Source organism: Rhinopithecus roxellana, chromosome 19 (assembly GCF_007565055.1).
Source record: "Rhinopithecus roxellana isolate Shanxi Qingling chromosome 19, ASM756505v1, whole genome shotgun sequence".
Taxonomy (NCBI): domain Eukaryota; kingdom Metazoa; phylum Chordata; class Mammalia; order Primates; family Cercopithecidae; genus Rhinopithecus; species Rhinopithecus roxellana.
The window spans coordinates 35958308-35977094 of record NC_044567.1 but is presented as its reverse complement, the minus strand read 5'-3'; the positions used below and the strand labels follow the sequence as shown (position 1 = coordinate 35977094).

Genomic DNA, 18787 nt, shown 5'->3' with positions numbered 1-18787 from the left:
TGTTGCCTAAGCTGGAGTGCAATGGTGCGATCTTGGCTCATTGCAACCTCCGCCTCCCGGGTTCAAGTGATTCTCCTGTCTTAGCCCCCCGAGTAACTGGGACTACAGGCGCATGCCACGATGCCCAGCTAATTTTTGTATTTTTAGTAGAGATGGGGTTTCTTCATGTTGGCCAGAACTCCTGACCTCAGGTGATCTGCCCGCCTCACCCTCTCAAAGTTGGGATTACAGGCATGAGACACTGCACCTGGTGTCTTGGCTTTTTAAGGAAGTGTACTCAGCCCCTGCCCCACCTCTGGATGCATAAGTCCATTCAACACATCTTTACTGGACATCTCCTTACAACAGGTAATATGCTAGATGTTCTGGGTATACTAATGGGCAATGGTGTAGGATCCCTTGGAGTGCTTGTAGTCTAAGGGGGAGGCATAGACACAACCACACATCTATATAGCAAGAAACTCGCATACAGTCTGCAAGGAACAGTGCTGGCCACTATTAGAATCCATACCAGGCGATCTCATTAAACCAGGGGCAAGAAATGGACCAGGAAAACATCCTTGAAGATGAGTTTAGAGCTGATATCTGAAGAACAGGTTGGGGTAGGGGAGCAGTGCATTCTAGGTAGAAAACACCACGTGCCTCAAATCAGAAAGAAACAGGTCAGCCGGGTGTGGTGGCTCACGCCTGTAATCCCAGAACTTTGGGAGGCCGAAGCAGGTGGATCACCTGAGGTTGGGAGTTCGAGACCAGCCTGACCAACATGTAGAAACTCCATGTCTACTAAAAATACAAAATTAACCAGGCGTGGTGGCACATGCCTGTAATCCCAGCTACTCGGGAGGCTGAAGCAGGAGAATTGCTTGAACCCAGGAGGTGGATGCTGCGGTGAGCGGAGATCGCGCCATTGCACTCCAGCCTAGGCAACAAGAGCAAAACTCTGCCTCCAAAAAGAAAGGAAGGAAGGAAGGAAGGAAGGAAGGAAGGAAGGAAGGAAGGAAGGAAGGAAGGCAGGCAGGCAAAGAAAGAAAGAAAAGAAAGAAAGAAAGAAAGAAAGAAAGAAAGAAAGAAAGAAAGAAAGAAAGAAAGAGAAAGAAAGAGAGAAAAAAGAAGTGAAATTTGTGAATTGAAAATGAATCTGGTGAGTGTGGAACATAAAGTCTGATAGTTTATTGAATACAATATAATTCTGCATTCTAAGGGATGCATTCATGTTTTGGCTCACTAAGCTCATAAGCTCTTAAATCTGTGTCCCCACTTGTGGGACGTACTCTGTTCTGAATGCCTTTTACTCTTAATCTATATCCTGACCTGGGTGTAGCTTACATCAGTGGGCTCCTGAGTTCATTGGCTTCTGCGTTAGTTTGGCTGATGTGGTATCCTGGGAGGCAATGGAGGCAAGGATGTGACTGAGAGACAGATAAGAAAGGAGCAGGACTCTGGAGAGCCATCAAGGTTGTTTCTCAGATATGTGGGTCTTTGGGGAAAGGGGAGGTAAAAAATCTTCGGTGAAGCACTCTAAATTCTTGGAGCAGAGCTATCCATGAGTTCATGCACATCAATTTTATGCATTATTACAGGCAGCCAAAGGGTGATCTCCATATTCTCCACACTACTAGAAACTTTTAGTATTTTTTTTAAAAAGTATCTGTTTTTCTGTCTATTGATCAATCTGTCAATCTCTCTCTCTCATATATCTACATCATCCTCTCTCTCAGAGAGAGAGAAAGAGAAAGAGGTGGATGTGCATATGGATGTAATTGTTTTATCTGTTATATGTTAATGTATATTAAGTTTTCTGAATGAGTATAAACTATTGATATGTGGGTCAGTGGGAGTGAGTCGTCTTTAAAAATATTCCTTACTTTACAATGTTAAACCTCTGTGGTAGGGCATGAGAGATGGTAAGAAATGCTTGTACAGTAGAATAACAGGTTTATAAGATCCAGGCCTGGGAAAGGATTGAAGGTGGGAGGCCTCACAGGACCCTGGGTGGCATTGCAAGAGTGGGCATCACAGTAAAGGAAGCCAGAAGGGTACAGAGAGGGAAACTGAAAGTCACTGATCACAGACCTCACCCCTTTCACCACAGAGCACAAGACCAGCTTCTGTGATAGCAAGAAAAACCTGGAGTTTTTTCCAAGGCAGAACCTTATTGCTTTCAAGGGTCTTGAAAGCATGCTTTAACATGATGTGATAATTAATTTTAGGTGTTAACATGACTGGATTGAGGAATACGTACAAAAGGCATTATTTTGGGTTCTTTCTGTAAGGATGCTTTCAGAGGAGATTAGCATGTAAGCCTGAGTGGACTGAGTTGGAAAGATCCACCCTCAATGTGGGCAGGCACTATCCAACTGGTTGGGGGGCCTAGACGTAACAAAAGCAGAGGAAGGCGAATGAGTCTTTTTTTTTTTCTTTTTTTTGAGATGGCATCTCACTCTGTCGCCCAGGCTGGAGTGCAATGGCACAATCTTGGCTCACTGCAACCTCCCCCTCCTGGGTTCAAGCAATTCTCCTGCCTCAGCCTCCCGAGTAGTTGGGATCACAGGCACCCACCACGCCTGGCTAAATTTTGTATTTTTAGTAGAGATGGGGTTTTGCCATGTTGGCCAGACTGCTCTGGAACTCCTGACCTGAGGCAATCCACCTACCTTGGCCTCCCAAAGTGTTGGGATTACAGGCATGAGCCCCTGAGCCTGGCCCAATGTATCTTTATCTACCTCCTAGAGCTGGAATACATTCTCCTTCTCATGTTACTGGACATCAGAATTCCAGGCTCTTTCGCTTTTGGATTCCAAGACTTATACCAGTGGACCTCCGGTTCTCAGAACTTACACCATTGACTTTCTGGGCTCTGAAGCCTTCAGACTTGGACTGAGCTACACTACCAGCATTCAGGGTCTGTGGCTTGCAGACGGCTTGTCATGGAACTTCTCAGCCTCCATAATCACGTGAGCCAATTCCCCAGTAAACAACCTCTCATCTCTCTATCTCTTATCATCTCTCTCTAATCCAACTACCTATATCCATGTATCCCATTAGTTCTATCTCTCTGAAGAAGCCTAACAAACATGGAACAACAAAGAGAAAGGGAGTAACAGGAAGAAGCTGTGCAACAAAGTCTATTGTGCTCTCTGGTATTTTGGCAGGCACTTTTTCCCCATCAAAGAACGCTAATAATCATCATCTCCAACTTGTTTCCATTCTAATGTAAGCCTCTGAGTGGATGAAAGAAGACATTTTCTAAAAGGCTGTGTAGTGTGACTGCATCTAATGTTATCATGAGGCTTTAATCACCCTTCTTGATTTTTGTCACGATTAAACATAATGCCACATACCTATCCCCTACTGTCTTATCAAGAACATTTCTTTCCCTGATTCCTTTTCTAAGAGGTGCCTTGGACAGGCTGTGTGTCACCACGAAAACCTGCTGCAACTCTCAAGGGCCTCTGCTATGGACTTGTTCCCTCCTGGTTGTGGCAGTCCTTCCTTTCCCTCATTCTTTCAGACATAAGGGTGGTGACAGCGCCAGAGCTACTAGCTTGGGGTTGTTGTTTTTTCTAGTCCTTTATAAACAGTTCTTTTGTAAATAAACCCTCTATGTATTATCCTAATTTGAATGTGCTGTCTGATTCCTGAGATCCTGACAGACTCACCCCTCCCACCAAAGCAACGTCCCCATTTGTGCTGTCTACTAGGGGAGCCACCAGCCACCTAGGGGTATTGAGCATTTGAATGTGGCTAGTCCCAACTGAGATGTGTGGGAAGTGTTAAGATTCATGCTGGATTTCAAAGACTGGGTATGAAAAGAAAGAACATATATGACTTCAATCATTTTTATATTGACTACTTGTTATAGCCACCTTTTTGGATGATGGGATATATTACGAAAAGATAACTTTCTCTGCTTCTTTTTTAACCTTTGTAAGGTGCTACAGTTTATTAGAAATCAGCCTGGGCAACATGGCAAAACCCCATCTCTACAAAAAACAACAACAAAATAACTGAGGTATAGTGGCACACGCCTGTAGTCCCAGCTACTCAGGAGGCTAAGGTGGGAAGATCACTTGAGCCCGGAAGGCAGAGATTGCAGTGAGCCAAGATTGTGCCACTGTACTCCAGCCTGGGTGACACTCAGACCCCATTTCAAAAAACACACAAAAAATTACTGGAAATTAAAAATTATCCATGCAGCTTTTATTTGTAGCTCACATTTTGCTTCTAAGGTGCAGAGCTGTCCTACATATCATGCGAGTGATGGTGAGAACCGAGCAAGTATTTAATTCCCACCTAAAGGAAAGACCTGTGCTCAGAAAGTGAAAGACCAAACGCATGCTATGATGTCATGTTGGAGCTAGAAAGGAACTTCGAGCCCATCATTTTCCAGTCCAGGAAACTGGGGCATGTTTATAAGAATTCGCAGAATTGCATGTCTTCAAAACAACTTAAAAATGGTCTTTGTTTTGTCTTCCTTCTGCAAATCTGACTGAAGTACTTAGAGAAAAATATCTGAAAACACAGGAAACCTTAAGTTAGCATTAGATCTCAACTGGTTTGTCAATATCCAATTTTAGAACACAGAAGGACGTTAAAGCTTGGCAGGGCTTGTCCATCCTCGTAAAAGCCCAGTGCTTTATGGCATCAGAATCTAAAAGGCTCTTCAATGGTTGTCGAATCAGTTGGGATTGGTAATTCATACACCTAAAACCATATCCAGCAGTGAGTGTTTATCCATCAGGGCACAAATTCACGGATCCATGCAAGCCCAGAGTTAGAACCACTAGGTTCCCCTTGGTAGCTGAAAAAGTGGAAGCTGACTTCCACTTCCATGGTCAAATAGAGCAAAGAAGGGCTGCGAAGTTCCTGCATGGGGGCGCAGAAATGCCTGATAAGTTTCCCGCACCGTGGACCTTGAGCCTACAGTGGGCCCTTGTTAGTACCCACAGTGGACCCAGAAAGCTGCCTCCACAGCTTGCAGGGGCTGGTATGAAACTGCCAGGCTACCGCCCACATGGTGAGGCATCCCGTGGAGGCAAGGAAGTCAAGAAATAAGGAACAAATAGGATTGGAACAAAAAAACACCTAATGTATGTTCCACAGGCCACCTCCCTCCATTAGACAGCAAGGCGGTTTGTATCCCTTCCTGACCTGCTCTCCGGGGAGCGCACGAAGAGGATATAAGGTCAGGGGAGGCAAGGGAGAGAGGAAACCGCCGTTTATGAAAGGACATTTAACCCCTTTGCGAGGGTGCACGCGCGCGCGCGCACACACACACACAAGTACAAAACAACAATAAGAAAATACACACTACATTAAAAATTGGGCATAGTGACTTGGGATCGGAGCTGAATTTTTTTTTTATTTTTAATTTTGCCTTTGATTTATGCATTGGTTTTTCTCCTAAAAGTCTGTTCCTTTCTAGGCCCTGGAGGACTGGATCTTCTTATACAAACCCAGGGGAAAACAATCGAAAGAAGAAAACAAAACAAAACAAACAAACAAAAAAACAAACTGATGGGAGAAAGAGCTTTGCTCCAAGGCCCGTAGCAGACAGTTGAGTAGGTAGAAGTCGAAGCTGCTGCGGAGGAATTCGGTTTGCTCCAGACAAACGGGGGCGTGGCGTGTAGCGCAGTACTGGGAACTGCTGCAAACAAAACTTCCAGGGGGACGAAGAGTAGTTTCCAGGCAATGGAAAGTGGTGGGATGGGGAAGGATAGGGCAACAGTGCCGAGAGAGGAGCAGAGCGCGGGGAACCTGGAGAGGGTCAGGGCTGCGGAGGGCTGAGCTGCGGTGGAGAACTCTGGAGCCCCTCACCAAGCTAGTGGCTTCTTGGGTGGAAGTCGGGCCTCCAGGGATCCGGCCGGCCTTAGCTGTCACTCAGGCAACCCCGAAGCCGCCGCAGACCCCGGATCCACTGGAAGGGGGCGAAGCCGCCGGGAGGAATGGGGGACACTGGGGAAGAGGCGTCGCCCCTGCCACCCCCGCCCTCTCCAGTGCCATTGGGCGGCCGCTGCGGAGCCCGCGCCACCTTTTCTCCATCCTACCCCGCCCGTCTGGCCCCGCCTGGCCGCTGGTCCGCGCCCCGCTGCGCTCGTCCTGGGGCTGGTCCGGCCCGGGCCGTTGACGTCACCAGCAAGTTTGCTGCCCTCGGCGTCCCACGTGTGGCGGCGGCGGCGGCGGCCCGGGAGGCAGCCGGTGAGCGCCTGCAAGCACAGTGGCGGGGGCCGCTGACAGGTCCCGCGCAGCCCAGCCTCGCCAAGAGGCTCACCGGTGGGGTCCAAGAGCAGTTTGGAGCAACCCGGCGCGCACGGAGAGGGGTGGACGGCTCCGCAAGGGCCTCCTGTCTCCCGCTCTGGCAGAGGGACTCGGGCGGACCTCGCTCCTTGGCCAAGAGAACCTGAACCCGGGCGGAGAGAACGCGCCCAGGCGGGCAAGGAGACCAGAGGAAGACCGGGCTGGAGGGCACTGTCGCTCGCCCCTGTCTGGAGCGCACGGAGCGCAGAGGCGCCGCAACCGCGCGTGCCCTCACCGAGACCGAGCCAGGGATGCAGGATCGCTGAGCGGACATCCGCCCCGAGAGGCCGCTCGGGGCCGGGGCTGAGACGCACGCCTTCGCCATCGCTGCCAAGACCCCGATTCCAGCGACTCTTGGGGGGAACCAGGTGGTCGAGGGCTGCCCCAAGCTCAGGACTTGGACGAGTCTAAGACGATGGTTTCTTAAGCACGGACCCGCGTTCCCCTTCCCGCCCCCTCGACTGGAGGCAGGGATCCCGCGTGAGGTCCCCGGGGGCTCCGTCTCCCCGCGGAGCCCCAGCCGCTGCCTCCAGGGACAATTCGCACGGCCCCAGGGGCGCACGGCGATGTGGCCTCCGTCCAGCGCGCAGGCACGCCGGGGGGATGCTCTGGCACCTGTCGGGGTCCCGGCCTAGCATGGCCCGCGCGTTGCCCGACGTCGCCTCCGGCTAGGATGGCCCCTCCGGGCCCGGCCGGCGTCCTCCCCACCTCTGCCGAGCCGCTGTCCCGCAGCATCTTCCGGAAGTTCTTGCTGATGCTCTGCTCCCTGCTCACGTCCCTTTACGTCTTCTACTGCCTGGCCGAGCGCTGCCAGACTCTGTCCGGACCCGTCGTGGGGCTGTCCGGCGGCGGCGAGGAGGCGGGGGCCCCTGGTCGCGGCGTCCTGGCCGGAGGCCCGCGGGAGCTGGCGGTGTGGCCGGCGGCGGCACAGAGAAAGCCCCTCCTGCAACTGCAGCAGTGGCGGAGGCGCCGGCCGCCCGCGCCGCGCGCCAACGGAGAGGAGGCGGCCTGGGAAGAGGAGTCCCCTGGCCTGGCCGGGGGTCCCGGCGGCTCCGGGGCAGGAAGCAGCGTGGCCGAAGCCCCGCAGGGGACCCTGGCGCTGCTCCTGGATGAAGGCAGCAAGCAGCTGCCGCAGGCCATCATCATCGGCGTGAAGAAGGGCGGCACGCGGGCGCTGCTGGAGTTCCTGCGCGTGCACCCCGACGTGCGCGCCGTGGGCGCCGAGCCCCACTTCTTCGACCGCAGCTACGACAAGGGCCTCGCCTGGTACCGGTGAGCGGGGCGGGCCCGGGCGGGGGCTGAAGGATCCGGAGGTCCTGGGCTGGGAAAGACGTGGGAGAGCCCTCGGTGATCCCCGGTTCGCCCTCCTGCCCACTTCTTGCAGAAGGCGAAGGGTCATCAAGGGTCTTTCTTCCCTCTCCGTCTTCTCCTTCCTGGGAAGTGGATGTTGAGGGAGACAGTGGGAGGGAAATTCTGGCCTTCATGATTTTCGTCCTTGGGAATCCCTCGCCAACAAATAGCCAGTCTGGTCTCTTTCTCCTGCTCTGCAAAAGTATTCATGTATTTAACTAAAGGGAAAAAAAAAGAAGTCTCTTCTAAATTAGAAACCTGTTCAACAATTAATAGATTTCCTTCCCCTTCCCAAGGAAGCCCGTTTTCATTCTTTATCTTTCCGGCAGTTCTCTGTGGTTAACACAGTCTTTACCATAAGGTATTTATTTACCTTGACCTTTTGCCAGATAGTTGTCTTAGGTGGGAAGTAATATAGAGACTTAGTAAAAGTGTCAAGAACCAGAGAATCTGGTTAGTTTGGAAAATATATGCCTGTCTGAGCAACAGAAAGCAACCAGGCACTGTATTTTAAAGGACGCTTGGCAGTAACTTTTGTTTGAGGGCAAGGAGTGAGTTTTGTGAAGGTCTTTTGATATTTGTAGGGAAAAGTAACTTTTGTCTCTTGACTGACAGAAACTTTTCCAAAGATCTTCAAACAATCCTCTTTACAGATAAGGTAGCCAATTAAAAGAAGAAGAAGAAGACAAAAGAGAGAAAAATACATTGGCACAACTTTGCCAATACAGTTTAGGAAATAAGTTTCGCTTAGATCTTAATCTTAAATTTGCCAGTCTCTTCAAATTCAGACCACCTTTAATAATAAAATCAGCCAGATTCTAATAAATCTAGTGTCGCCTGGATTTTGTTTGCCATAATATATTGGCTTTTTTTTTTCTTTCTTCAAAGTACCAGTAAAAATTATGTTGCTAGTTTTCCATTTTATAAAGTTTATCTTGTTCATAAAATATGCATTCTGTTTGTTATTTTAACTGAAACACTGTTACAAAAATTACAGCACAATTTAGGTACATTTCAAAAAGTCCATTAAATTAACCATTCATCCCCAACACAGAAATCGATATGATTTGACAAGTTTATTTACTTGAGGGGCCAAGTGCACTCTCAGATTGATTTCAGGAGCCGAATTTACAGTAAATCTACTCCTAGAGAAAAGATTTGCCCCTAAAAATAGAATTTGAACATTAAACACTTTTAAAACAGTAAATTTCCATTTGTTGGAAAGAAAAAACAAACAACATTCCCTTAATATAGATTATATATCATTTAAAATCATCAGCCACTTAAAATATCCCCTTGTGTTTCGGTCATTTATGTTGTATCCTCTGGGAAGTTCTTATAAAAATGACCTGTTGAATCTGAAAACAACAGGTCCTTCTTTTTAGCACAAAGGCAGCTCTGTTTTTTCCATCAAGGACACGAGAAAGAAGTGATTAAAGACCCCTAAAAGTCTTATCTATAGCAGCTTGCATTGAATTCGGCCTCAAACCGTGCTATAAGCGAACACATTTCAAGCTGACTGTCTGAAACATCTAACACTACGTTGGGCTCTGAGGTGCTATTAAATGTGGTGAAATATTCAGTACTTAAAACCCTTTATTTTCCTTTTGCCATATAAACTTTATTTCCACAAAGTAGGATTGTTTCTTCTTATTCCAGAAATGAGTATTTGAGGGCACAGTGTGTCTGCAGACCTGGATCTTATTTTCTGTGGACCTTTCTGAGCTTCCTCTAAGGGGAGGAAGGTTTCAAGGTAACTAGAAACATAAGTATTTTTTAAAAAAAGAAAGAAAAAAAGAGTCATAAACTTGTAGGCCACTCTTTCCTTTGGAAACTGAAAGCATGCTATAAAGTAAATCTCTCCTTGGATTGTTTACTCCAGCAGAAGAGTTCTATAAAGCAATTTATGGTGGTTACAAAAATAACTGCACAGTAGACTTCATGGTTTGGTGAATTTAATTTTCTAAGTGTTGGAGCAATGTCTTTGTTTTACCATTTGCAGTGGTTTTTTATTGGATGCATAAATTTACGTTTAACTCAATTACATAGGAAACTTATTTTAAAAAAATCCAACCTATGGAGCCTGGATTATGTGATTATTTAATGAAATTTCCCCAAAGTTCTCTTTCATCTTGGCTCTGAACTTGGAGTTTGATGTTTGTGAGTAAGACTGAAGGCTCAACTATGAAAAAAAAAAAAAAAAATCTCCCACCCAGAATGCCACTTAAATATTAAGTGCATTTTAGCTACTTATATTTGGCTAATAGTTTCGAACAGGGGGATTTAGTTAGACCTGCATGAGTCCGCCCAAACTTTGCAATACTAGGATTCATACCACACGCTTATGACCACACTAACATAGGCACACACATATGAACAGAAATAAATTCCAAATATTTGCACCCAGCAGTGAATTATGGAAGAGAAAAACCTATATAATTATTTTTAGGTGTACATTGACATGGGAGAATCCTAAAATGTCTAGCCATTTTTTTGGCCAGTGAAATCACTGTTAGCCATGATAGTTTGTGGTGGCAGCGCCCCCTACTGTCCCCACAAAGGGACAAATCTGTTGCTATTAGCAAGTTTGAAGAAAGTCTCTTGGAGAATGAGTCTGTGAGTTAGAAATGCCTGATGCTGAACTTTTTCGGTCAATTACTCTCACTGCGAAGAAAATAAAATACTTTATGAAGTTTTTTCCAAGAGTGAAGTAATAAACACTTCCTTCATTTGAACACACTTGTAGTGAAGGCAAAGAAAACAAATTTTTTATTCAAAATCTCTGGAAAGAAAGTTATTCTTACTAATTTAAATGTCCTAATAGACTTCCTTTAAAATAAATACAACAAAGGCAAATTTTTATATGCTGAGAAACTCGACCCTGATGGAGTTTAAAAAAAATTCCTCAAACTTAATTTAGCAGACATGGTATCAGTACAACAAATGTCTGTGGCTTGCGTGTCACGGGAAAGCTGTCCTTTGCAATGAATAGTCTCCATTTCTCATGTATGTATGGTGGCTTCATGAAGGAAAGGAAAAAGTTTCCTTAGTTTCAAAATATTGAGATATTTGCTGGAAGTCAGGACCGAATACCTCCACTGTAGTTCAAAAGCAGGCGAGCTTAGAATTTAATAAGGAGGCTCTCTTCTGCTTGTTTCTATCTGCACCAACAAATAGGTATGTCTATTTTTTCTCTAAAGCTAAAAGATACCTATTAATAAAGTAGTTAAATATGTGTGTATGTGTGTGTACATGTGCGTACACATACATGTGTATGTATGTAAACGTTTAGATTCAATAACATTTCAGTCTATTATTTTGGTGCAAGATAGGAAATATTGATTATCCGGTCTCTTACACTAGCATGTCTATTTCTTATATTTCAATTTCTTTTCTTTAGCAAGTCTGGACAATTTCAGCAGAGAAGGATACCACTAGAATCATTTTATTCTAGAGGATACAGGAAGATCAAAGAATGTCTCGCTCAGATTTAGGAGTTAGTGCTCCCCTGACTTCACCAAAATTTGAAATTTTCTGGCCTCGAATGATCATGGCCCTGTTTTTCAAGTCCATTAGAGAGGCAGACTGAGCAGAGGCCCTTTCGATTCCTAGGAGGAGAAATTGGCATTTCGTAGCAGCTGGGAGCAGCTGCGAAGTCGCTCCATGTACAGCTTCCCACCCTCCTGTACTGTGCAAGCCTCTTCTGTGTGGAGTTTGAAATGAAATCCGAGCCAAGGAAGCTGCAGTCTGGCCACCCATGCAAGGTCATATGGACTGAAGGCCAAGGGCACTCTGTCCTTAGGGCAGAGGAAAGAACATTGGGAATAGGTGAGGGCTAGGAAGAGAGTGAGATGTTGCTTTGGACTCTGAGTCTAGAGTACTTGTCTACAGAAGTTCTCAGTACCTGGACGTTCCCTACCTAGTCACAGGTTGGGGAGCCAAAATGCTGTCATCTAGTTTGCTAAATGTCTGAACTCTGGGCTCATCCCCAATAGACAAACAGAAATGCAAGTTGATCAGCCCAGTTCCTCTGTGTGTCTGTGTGTGTGTGTGTGTGTGTGCCCTCACACATGCATGTGCATGCAGGAGCAGACACCCAGAAGGCAGGGACAATGATGGAATTTATGATAGGAAAGTTACTAAGTAGTTGGGGAACTTCTGAGCAATATTGGACATCCTGAGTAGGGAACAGTTTGAGGGCACTATTGAGATCATAGTCCAGGCATTAAATAACAAAAACCCTTGGTAGAGCTTGGACTGGAATGCCTTGTGTGAATGAATATTCCTTTACGGGGATGAGATTTACAATATGCTCCTATACTTCATGTGAAATTCATAGACTTCTATGAAAATCCATCACTACATTATAATCTCCTGCCCTCTCTTTAAAAAGAAAACACCCTGGCCAAAATATTTGTCTCCTGTAAATAAGTCTGTTGATTGGCCAGGAAAGAATAAGTGCCAAATCCGTATTTTGGCAGGGTCATGGGAATGAAAGAAGCCTGTGTAATTAATGACAACAGGGGCTAACCTCACATAGACCAGATGCTTAACTTCATGAGAAGAGTGTTGCAGAGCAAACAAAACTCTCTGATATGAACAACAACAACAACAACAACAACAACAAAGGCCTCATATCTCTCCGGGACACAGTTGAACAATTGCAAATTGCAATTACCATCAGTCAAATTGCTGGGCCCGGTCAGGAACTTGATATTCTCAGCTCTTTTCCTTGGGGGGCAATCTTCCTCCGCTGAGTGATAGTAACTTGGCTGAAAAAGAGCATCGCTTCTTGGTATGGGTTTCCTAATGATATTAAACCCCAAGCTTTTAGAAAATTTGTTTCTGCTTAAGTGATGAGTTGCAATTGTGAACATAAGGTTTCTTATTAAATATGTGCCTCTAATATGTAATCAGAGGAAATTGTACTCCCTCATCTTTGCATTTTACATGGATATCTTAAAAATGCTTGTCAGCACTTTAAAACTTTTGCTAATTTGATACAGTTTAAAAACCTCTATGGGGGATATTTATATAGTGAACAAATAAACTGTTGTGAAGCCAAAATTTGGAAATTGAATTTATGAGAGGGAAGTTATTAAGTAGTTGGGGAACTTCTGAGCAATATTGGACATCCTGAGTAGGGAAGAATTTGGGGGCACTATTGAGATCATATGCCAGGCAATGCTGAGTTAGTGAACGGAAGCCTTTCCCCAGTTTCTTGCCTTCAGTGATGCAACTCTTGAATTTTTGCCTTACTATGTGGTCATGATTCTTCATGCCCCTAAAAACTTACGTTTATCCTAAGATTGCCCGACTGCATTACAGAAATTCAGAACTGGCCTGTTTCAGTTGTCTGATGACAAGAAATGTGAAAAGAGACAGGGGAAGTGGTTATTAACAATGAAGTTTAGTACTTGCCATCAGGAACTCGAGAGACATTCTTGCAAAGGTTTCAACACAAACTACCGACTCCATCAGCCCGCTTTGAATGTGATGTGTAGCGCCACCTAGTGGGAGGAGGAGTCAGCAAGGAACACCTAAAGGGAGGACTTGGAAAAACCTCATCATGATAGGGCATATTTGCAGTCCCACTTTAAAAAAGAAACTACAGCAATATCAAAAACTTGTGTTTAGGTAGCACTTATAGCAAGATGATGTGCCTAGCACAGATGAGCTGCACTTTGCCTTTTTCCAGACAAGGATAAGTCACTTCATTTAGGCAGGGAGTTGATTCTTTGGAGAGAAATAAGAGATTTGGCTTCACAATAAACTGAAAACCAAGATATAAATGATTAGGGGATTTATATTAAAAATGCCTATGACTGAAAGGAATACCATATGCCCCAGATTACTTTTGTTAGTGTGTTTTGCCTCTGTGTCTGAAAGCCAGCTTCAAATGAAAATACTTCCAGATGATTTTATTTCAACATCAGTAATGCAGGCCTGTTCCTTCCCCTGTGTGGTACAGGCTCTGGAGGAGGGTTCTGTGATTCTAAACAGAAGCCTGTTTAACCCTTAAGGCGCTTGAGATGCCCCGTTGAGAATCCTGCCCACCATATACAGGACAGCTTCACAGGAAAGCGCTTTGAGAGTTCCGACAGGACAGGCGCTTCTGTGCCTGCAGTCCAGGGCCTGGGAGAGCAGGCTGGGACGCAGGGTGGTGGTCAGGTTAAAGGAAGGCAGGATGAAAGGGACAAATAGAACAGATTGAGTGGAGAAACTGACAGACACCACCTTAACCGAGGAACCAGGGTTAACATTCCCTTGTTGTGTTGAGATCATGATCCCTGATGCAATACAATAGGATGACACTTCACCTGTGCGGTAATCTTCCCCCAAATCCATAACCCCAGTATAGCCATGAGAAAACATTAGACAAACACTAACTGAGGGACATTTTACAAAATACTTGACCGGTACTCTTGAAAAGTGTCAGGATCATGCAAAACAACGCAAGACCGCTAAGCTAAGCTGTCTCAGATGGGGGGAGACAAAGGAGAGTCATTACTAACGAGTAAACAAGAGGGTGCCGTTGGTCGGATCCTGGGTCCGAACTAAGGCATTTATGGGAAAACTGGGGAAATGTGGATAATGTGTGCAGTTTAGTTAATAGTATTATTATTAAGGTCAATTTCTTGGTTTTGATCATTGTACTGTACTAGGATTGTGATATCCCCTAAGATTATCATCTGGGTGAAAGGGGTATGCGAATTTTCTCTACTATTTTTCACAGTTTTAATATCTCAAATGATTCTGAAATCAAAGGTGCAAACAGCAAAGAAAGCAGGAGAAGCCTAACAGGCGTTGAAGGGTGAGGGCTCATGCTGAAATACTGTCTGTGCCGATTCCCTTTTATTCCGCGTTTCTTCTTTCCTTTCCTTCGGAAGGGCCCCCAGGATGGGCCCGCCAGCTTCCCCTCCCCTGCCCGCACCTGTTGCTTCCAGACATGCTGATCTTATCCTCAGCTGATTTCATAATCATATCGGCTCACGGCTCCCCTCCTACTCTCTTGTTCCCGAACCAAGCACAGAGACAGTTTTGTATTCCTTTCTTTCTGTCTTCTGCAGCGGGCAAATGTAAAGTGAAGAAGGTGTGAAAGTTTCCCCAAAGCTTTTTGCATTAGAGAACAAAAACACTAATGTAAATGACAGGTCTCTGAGGGCACAAAGAACTAAACACTAAAATAAGGGTCAGAGGAAAATCAGACTTGGGCGTGTGACTTTTTTTTTTTTTTTTTTTTTTTTTTTTTTTTTTTTTTTGCTACAAACATAGAAAGGAACAGGTGTCAGTGGTTGAAAGCTGGTTATAGGGTAAATAGATAGATAGGGCCAGAGCTGTGGATGCACCTTATGGCAAAGATGACAACACGGTCCAGATTTTCCAGGCCAGCTTAGGAATTTTATCTGCTTACTTCACTTGTTTTAACCTTTGTTGTAGACACTGAGTTATGAAACTTTCCATAGGAGCAAAACAGACCTGGAACAGTTAACGCATTCAAGGAAGAGGCAGGAAGAGAGAAAGTGCAACCTTCAGAGCTCTGGAGGACCAGTTTCGTTGCACCTTCTAACCACACGGGTTTATTCCACTGGAACTGCTCAGCCAGACTCCCAGCGTTATCAGACTCAAAGTTCCTGTCTAGGTGGTGTGCTGCCGTTTTCTGCTCCTGTTTTTAAGCACACAGTTATGTTGATCTGTGCTTCTGGTTGAATAGAGTAATGAAAATCTCCCTCAAAACATTTCCTCTGATATTTTTACTAACTGTAAAAATAGTTTTATCCACATTACATTTTTCCTTAAGCAAAACAAAGCAACACCCACTCCATCAAGAGACTCCAAGAAACTAACAGTATTTTCTTTTAATCGTTCATTCGCTTATCTTTATTGGATCTGTTTTATCAACTGCTTTCGTGCAAGGGATAGACTGCAAATGCTTATGTAGTTAAAAATAATTTCTGTGATTTAATACCGTTCTCTACTTGTTTGGCATTTTTCCATTTTAGTGGCCATACACTTTTCTTCATGTGTTTTAGCCTTTTTTAAAATAGCAAAATAATTGGACCCCGCAGTGTGTATCTTTGATGAAATCTATCATTTCAGAGGTGAAGTGATATTAACTATACTTGTTGAGGCCATGCCATGTGCTGGATGATGCAGAATGACCTGTCGCTCGTAGTCTGATGTTATTAATGTGATTCCTATTTCTAAGCAGGTCCTATCATTTTCTACATTTTATAGGTCAGAAAACAGGCTCAGAAAGATGAAATAACTTGTCCAAGGTCGTAGAACTATGTACGTTATAGAACTGCTGCCAAACCCAGGTTCAACCCACCTCCAGCATGCCAGTGCCTCACCGCTGTGGTGAATGGTCTCTGTGATGGTCTCTGGCAGAACTGCCTACAGCTAGTTCCTGCCTACATAGCAAACCACCAGTGTCTCAAAGGTGCAGGGGACTGAAAGGCTGCCCCATGTGGTAGAGTGACTTGGACGTTCTGATCTTGGACCTTTATGTAGAAAATCAGACAGCACATTAGGGCCAGGTGTGGTGGCTCATGCCTGGAATCCCAGCACTTTGGGAGACTGAGGCAGGCAGATCACTTGAGGGCAGGAGTTCGAGACCAGCCTGGCCAACATGGCAAAATCCTATCTCTACTGAAAACACAAAAATTAGCCGGGTGTGTGGTGGTGTGGTGTGCGCCCTGTAATCCCAGCTACTCGGGAAGCCGAGACACAAGAATCGCTTAAGCCCAGGAGGCAGAGGCTGCAGTGAGCTGAGATTGTACCACTGCACTACTCCAGGCTATGCAACAGATTGAGACTCTGTCTCAAAAAACAAAAAAAAAAAAAAAAAAAAAAAAGAAAGAAAGAAAAGAAGTTTGGGCAATCCATTAAAATATGGTTGTAAAAGTGAATTTTTAAAAGTATTTAAATATCTCTGTTAGTCAATTGGCCTATTATGGAATGACTAATTATGGAATAACTATTACAAAATTATAATTTTAGTTATTTTTGCCAACTTTACTCCCTTTTTCTCTAAAGAAGTCATCTGATCACAGAGCTTATCTCGTTGAACATATCAGGAATCTTATGTCATTCAATTGATTTTTTTCCCATTTATTACAAAATAACAATAACCACCAAAAACACTTTCCAAACTGCTGTGTGAGAAAGCCAATATGTTGTCAGAAATGTAATCAGAGCTGGGCGCAGTGGCTCATGCCTGTAAACCCAGCACTTGGGAGGCCGAGGCAGGTGGATCACTTGAGGTCAGGAGTTCGAGACCAGCCTGGACAACATGGTGAAACCCTGTCTGTACTAAAAATACAAAAGATTAGCGAGGTGTTGTGGCCATGCCTGTAATCCCAGGTACTCCGGAGGCTGAGGTAAGAGGATGGTGGAGCTCGGGATGTGGAGGTAGCAGTGAGCCGAGATCTCACCACTGCGCTCCAGCCTGGGTGACAGAGTTTTTTGTTTTTTTTAAAAAAAAAAAAAAAAGAAAAAGAAAAAAACAAAATAAAAAGGAAAGAAAAAGAAAATAAATGGAAGTTGAAGGATGCTTGCTGCTCCTGGAATTGGAGCAAGGAGAACTGAGGCTTGTGTGCCGTGGCTAGTGTCATCGAGCTACCTTGAGGTCCCTTTTGCACCGTAGGGATCCCCCAATCCAGTGCTCTCCCAGAACCTGGCTGAGCCACTCTGCCAGTCTGTCTTCTTCACTTTTCCATATTTTCATCTTTGGATTGATGCTTTTTAAAAATTCTTCAGATATGTTAATACCCCCAATGAGAGCACAACTTGGTTGTTATCCGAAGTACTATTCTATCTTCATTATTGTTGTTATTAATAATGTTTGTCTAATTGATTTCCTGTCATCTGGTCATTATTAGCACCAAGCCCTTACTGGAGTGGTCAGGTCATTAGTCACATAAGGCATGACTGTTGATCTGAACTTCCTTTAGTTCTAATAAGATAGAATCATAAACAGATAGGATGTTGGAGGTAGAAGGTATCCCAATGATAAAGGTTGTCTTCTGAATAGGAAGAAACAGAAGTGCTTTGCCCAAGGTTAAGCTGAAAGACAAGAACTCAGTGCTTCTAATTCCAAGGATATAATTCTTAAATGCAATTGGGGAACAATTGCATACCTCCACATATGTAAGTTTGGTTTTGGCAGATTTGCAACAAAGATAGAAATATTTTTTTAATGGAACCCATCGTAGCATTGCTTTTTTTTTCCTCACAGAGCTATTAAATTAAAGCATTGAAGTGAATTGAATCAATGGTCAATTCATCTTTAAATTTCTGTTTTTCATCTCAGATGTTTTCCACAATATTTTGATACTCAGAGGTATGGGAACACAGCGAGTGTGATTGGTCTTAGGGTCCTTGAAAGTAATTTGTGTTTTATGTCCATTGCCTGCTTGTAAAAGATCAGCAGGAGAAATCTGAGTATGGACAAGAAAAAGTTTGCTTTTTTCGCTTTTTTCTCTCTTGAGTATTCAGAGTAGGAAGTAATCAATCAAATTATGGGAATAAAATTTCTTTCCCCTTTTCAGAGTTCTTACTTGGATTAGATCTCTCCTTTCACTAGGAAATATCAAAGTTGCCAGGCTGGTTTGAATGACAAAGTCAAAAATGCTGTGTTTGTTATGGTCATAAATCTCTGCAGATTCTCATTAAGTTCAGGTATTTAACAAAAGGGAACCGGATTAAGCTGCAACTAAAGTTGTATTGCCGGAGCTAACTGTTCCCCTCGCCACCTTTCTAAACGGAAGCCACGTTTGCCCTAATTCTGTGTTTTGAAAAAACGCTGCAGCAGTGCAGTGATTTCATTTCACAAACAAAACTTTTCACAAAGTAAACAAAAACTTACACCTGTGTGTGCGTGTGTGTGTGTGCGTGTGTGTGTGTGTGTTTAATTTTCTGGTGAGCTCTAATTATTCTTGTAGCTTCTTTTGTCAAATGTTGTGTGTTTGCTTTTTCATTTTTTCTTGTTTTAAGAAAGAAAAGCCACTTTTTTCTTTCTAATGAGGCCTTGGTGTAGGAGGCTTTTGGATTACAACATTATTTGTTCATAAGGGCTTTCCCCAAAGCCAGAGGGTCTACTAGAATGCCCTGCCAGGGTTTAATGATGGAAAGAAAA

At 44.5% G+C, this 18787-nt stretch overlaps 1 protein-coding gene across 1 annotated transcript in view; it reads left to right on the top strand.

The window, feature by feature from the left end:
- Positions 1-6661: 6661 nt before the first annotated feature.
- Positions 6662-18787, top strand: part of HS3ST3A1 (heparan sulfate-glucosamine 3-sulfotransferase 3A1) — a 105019-nt gene continuing 92893 nt past the window's right edge. The window contains exon 1 of the mRNA XM_010370562.2: positions 6662-7569. Coding sequence (XP_010368864.1) covers positions 6971-7569 — 599 coding nt within the window. The 5' untranslated portion in view covers positions 6662-6970. The remainder of the gene's footprint in view (positions 7570-18787) is intronic.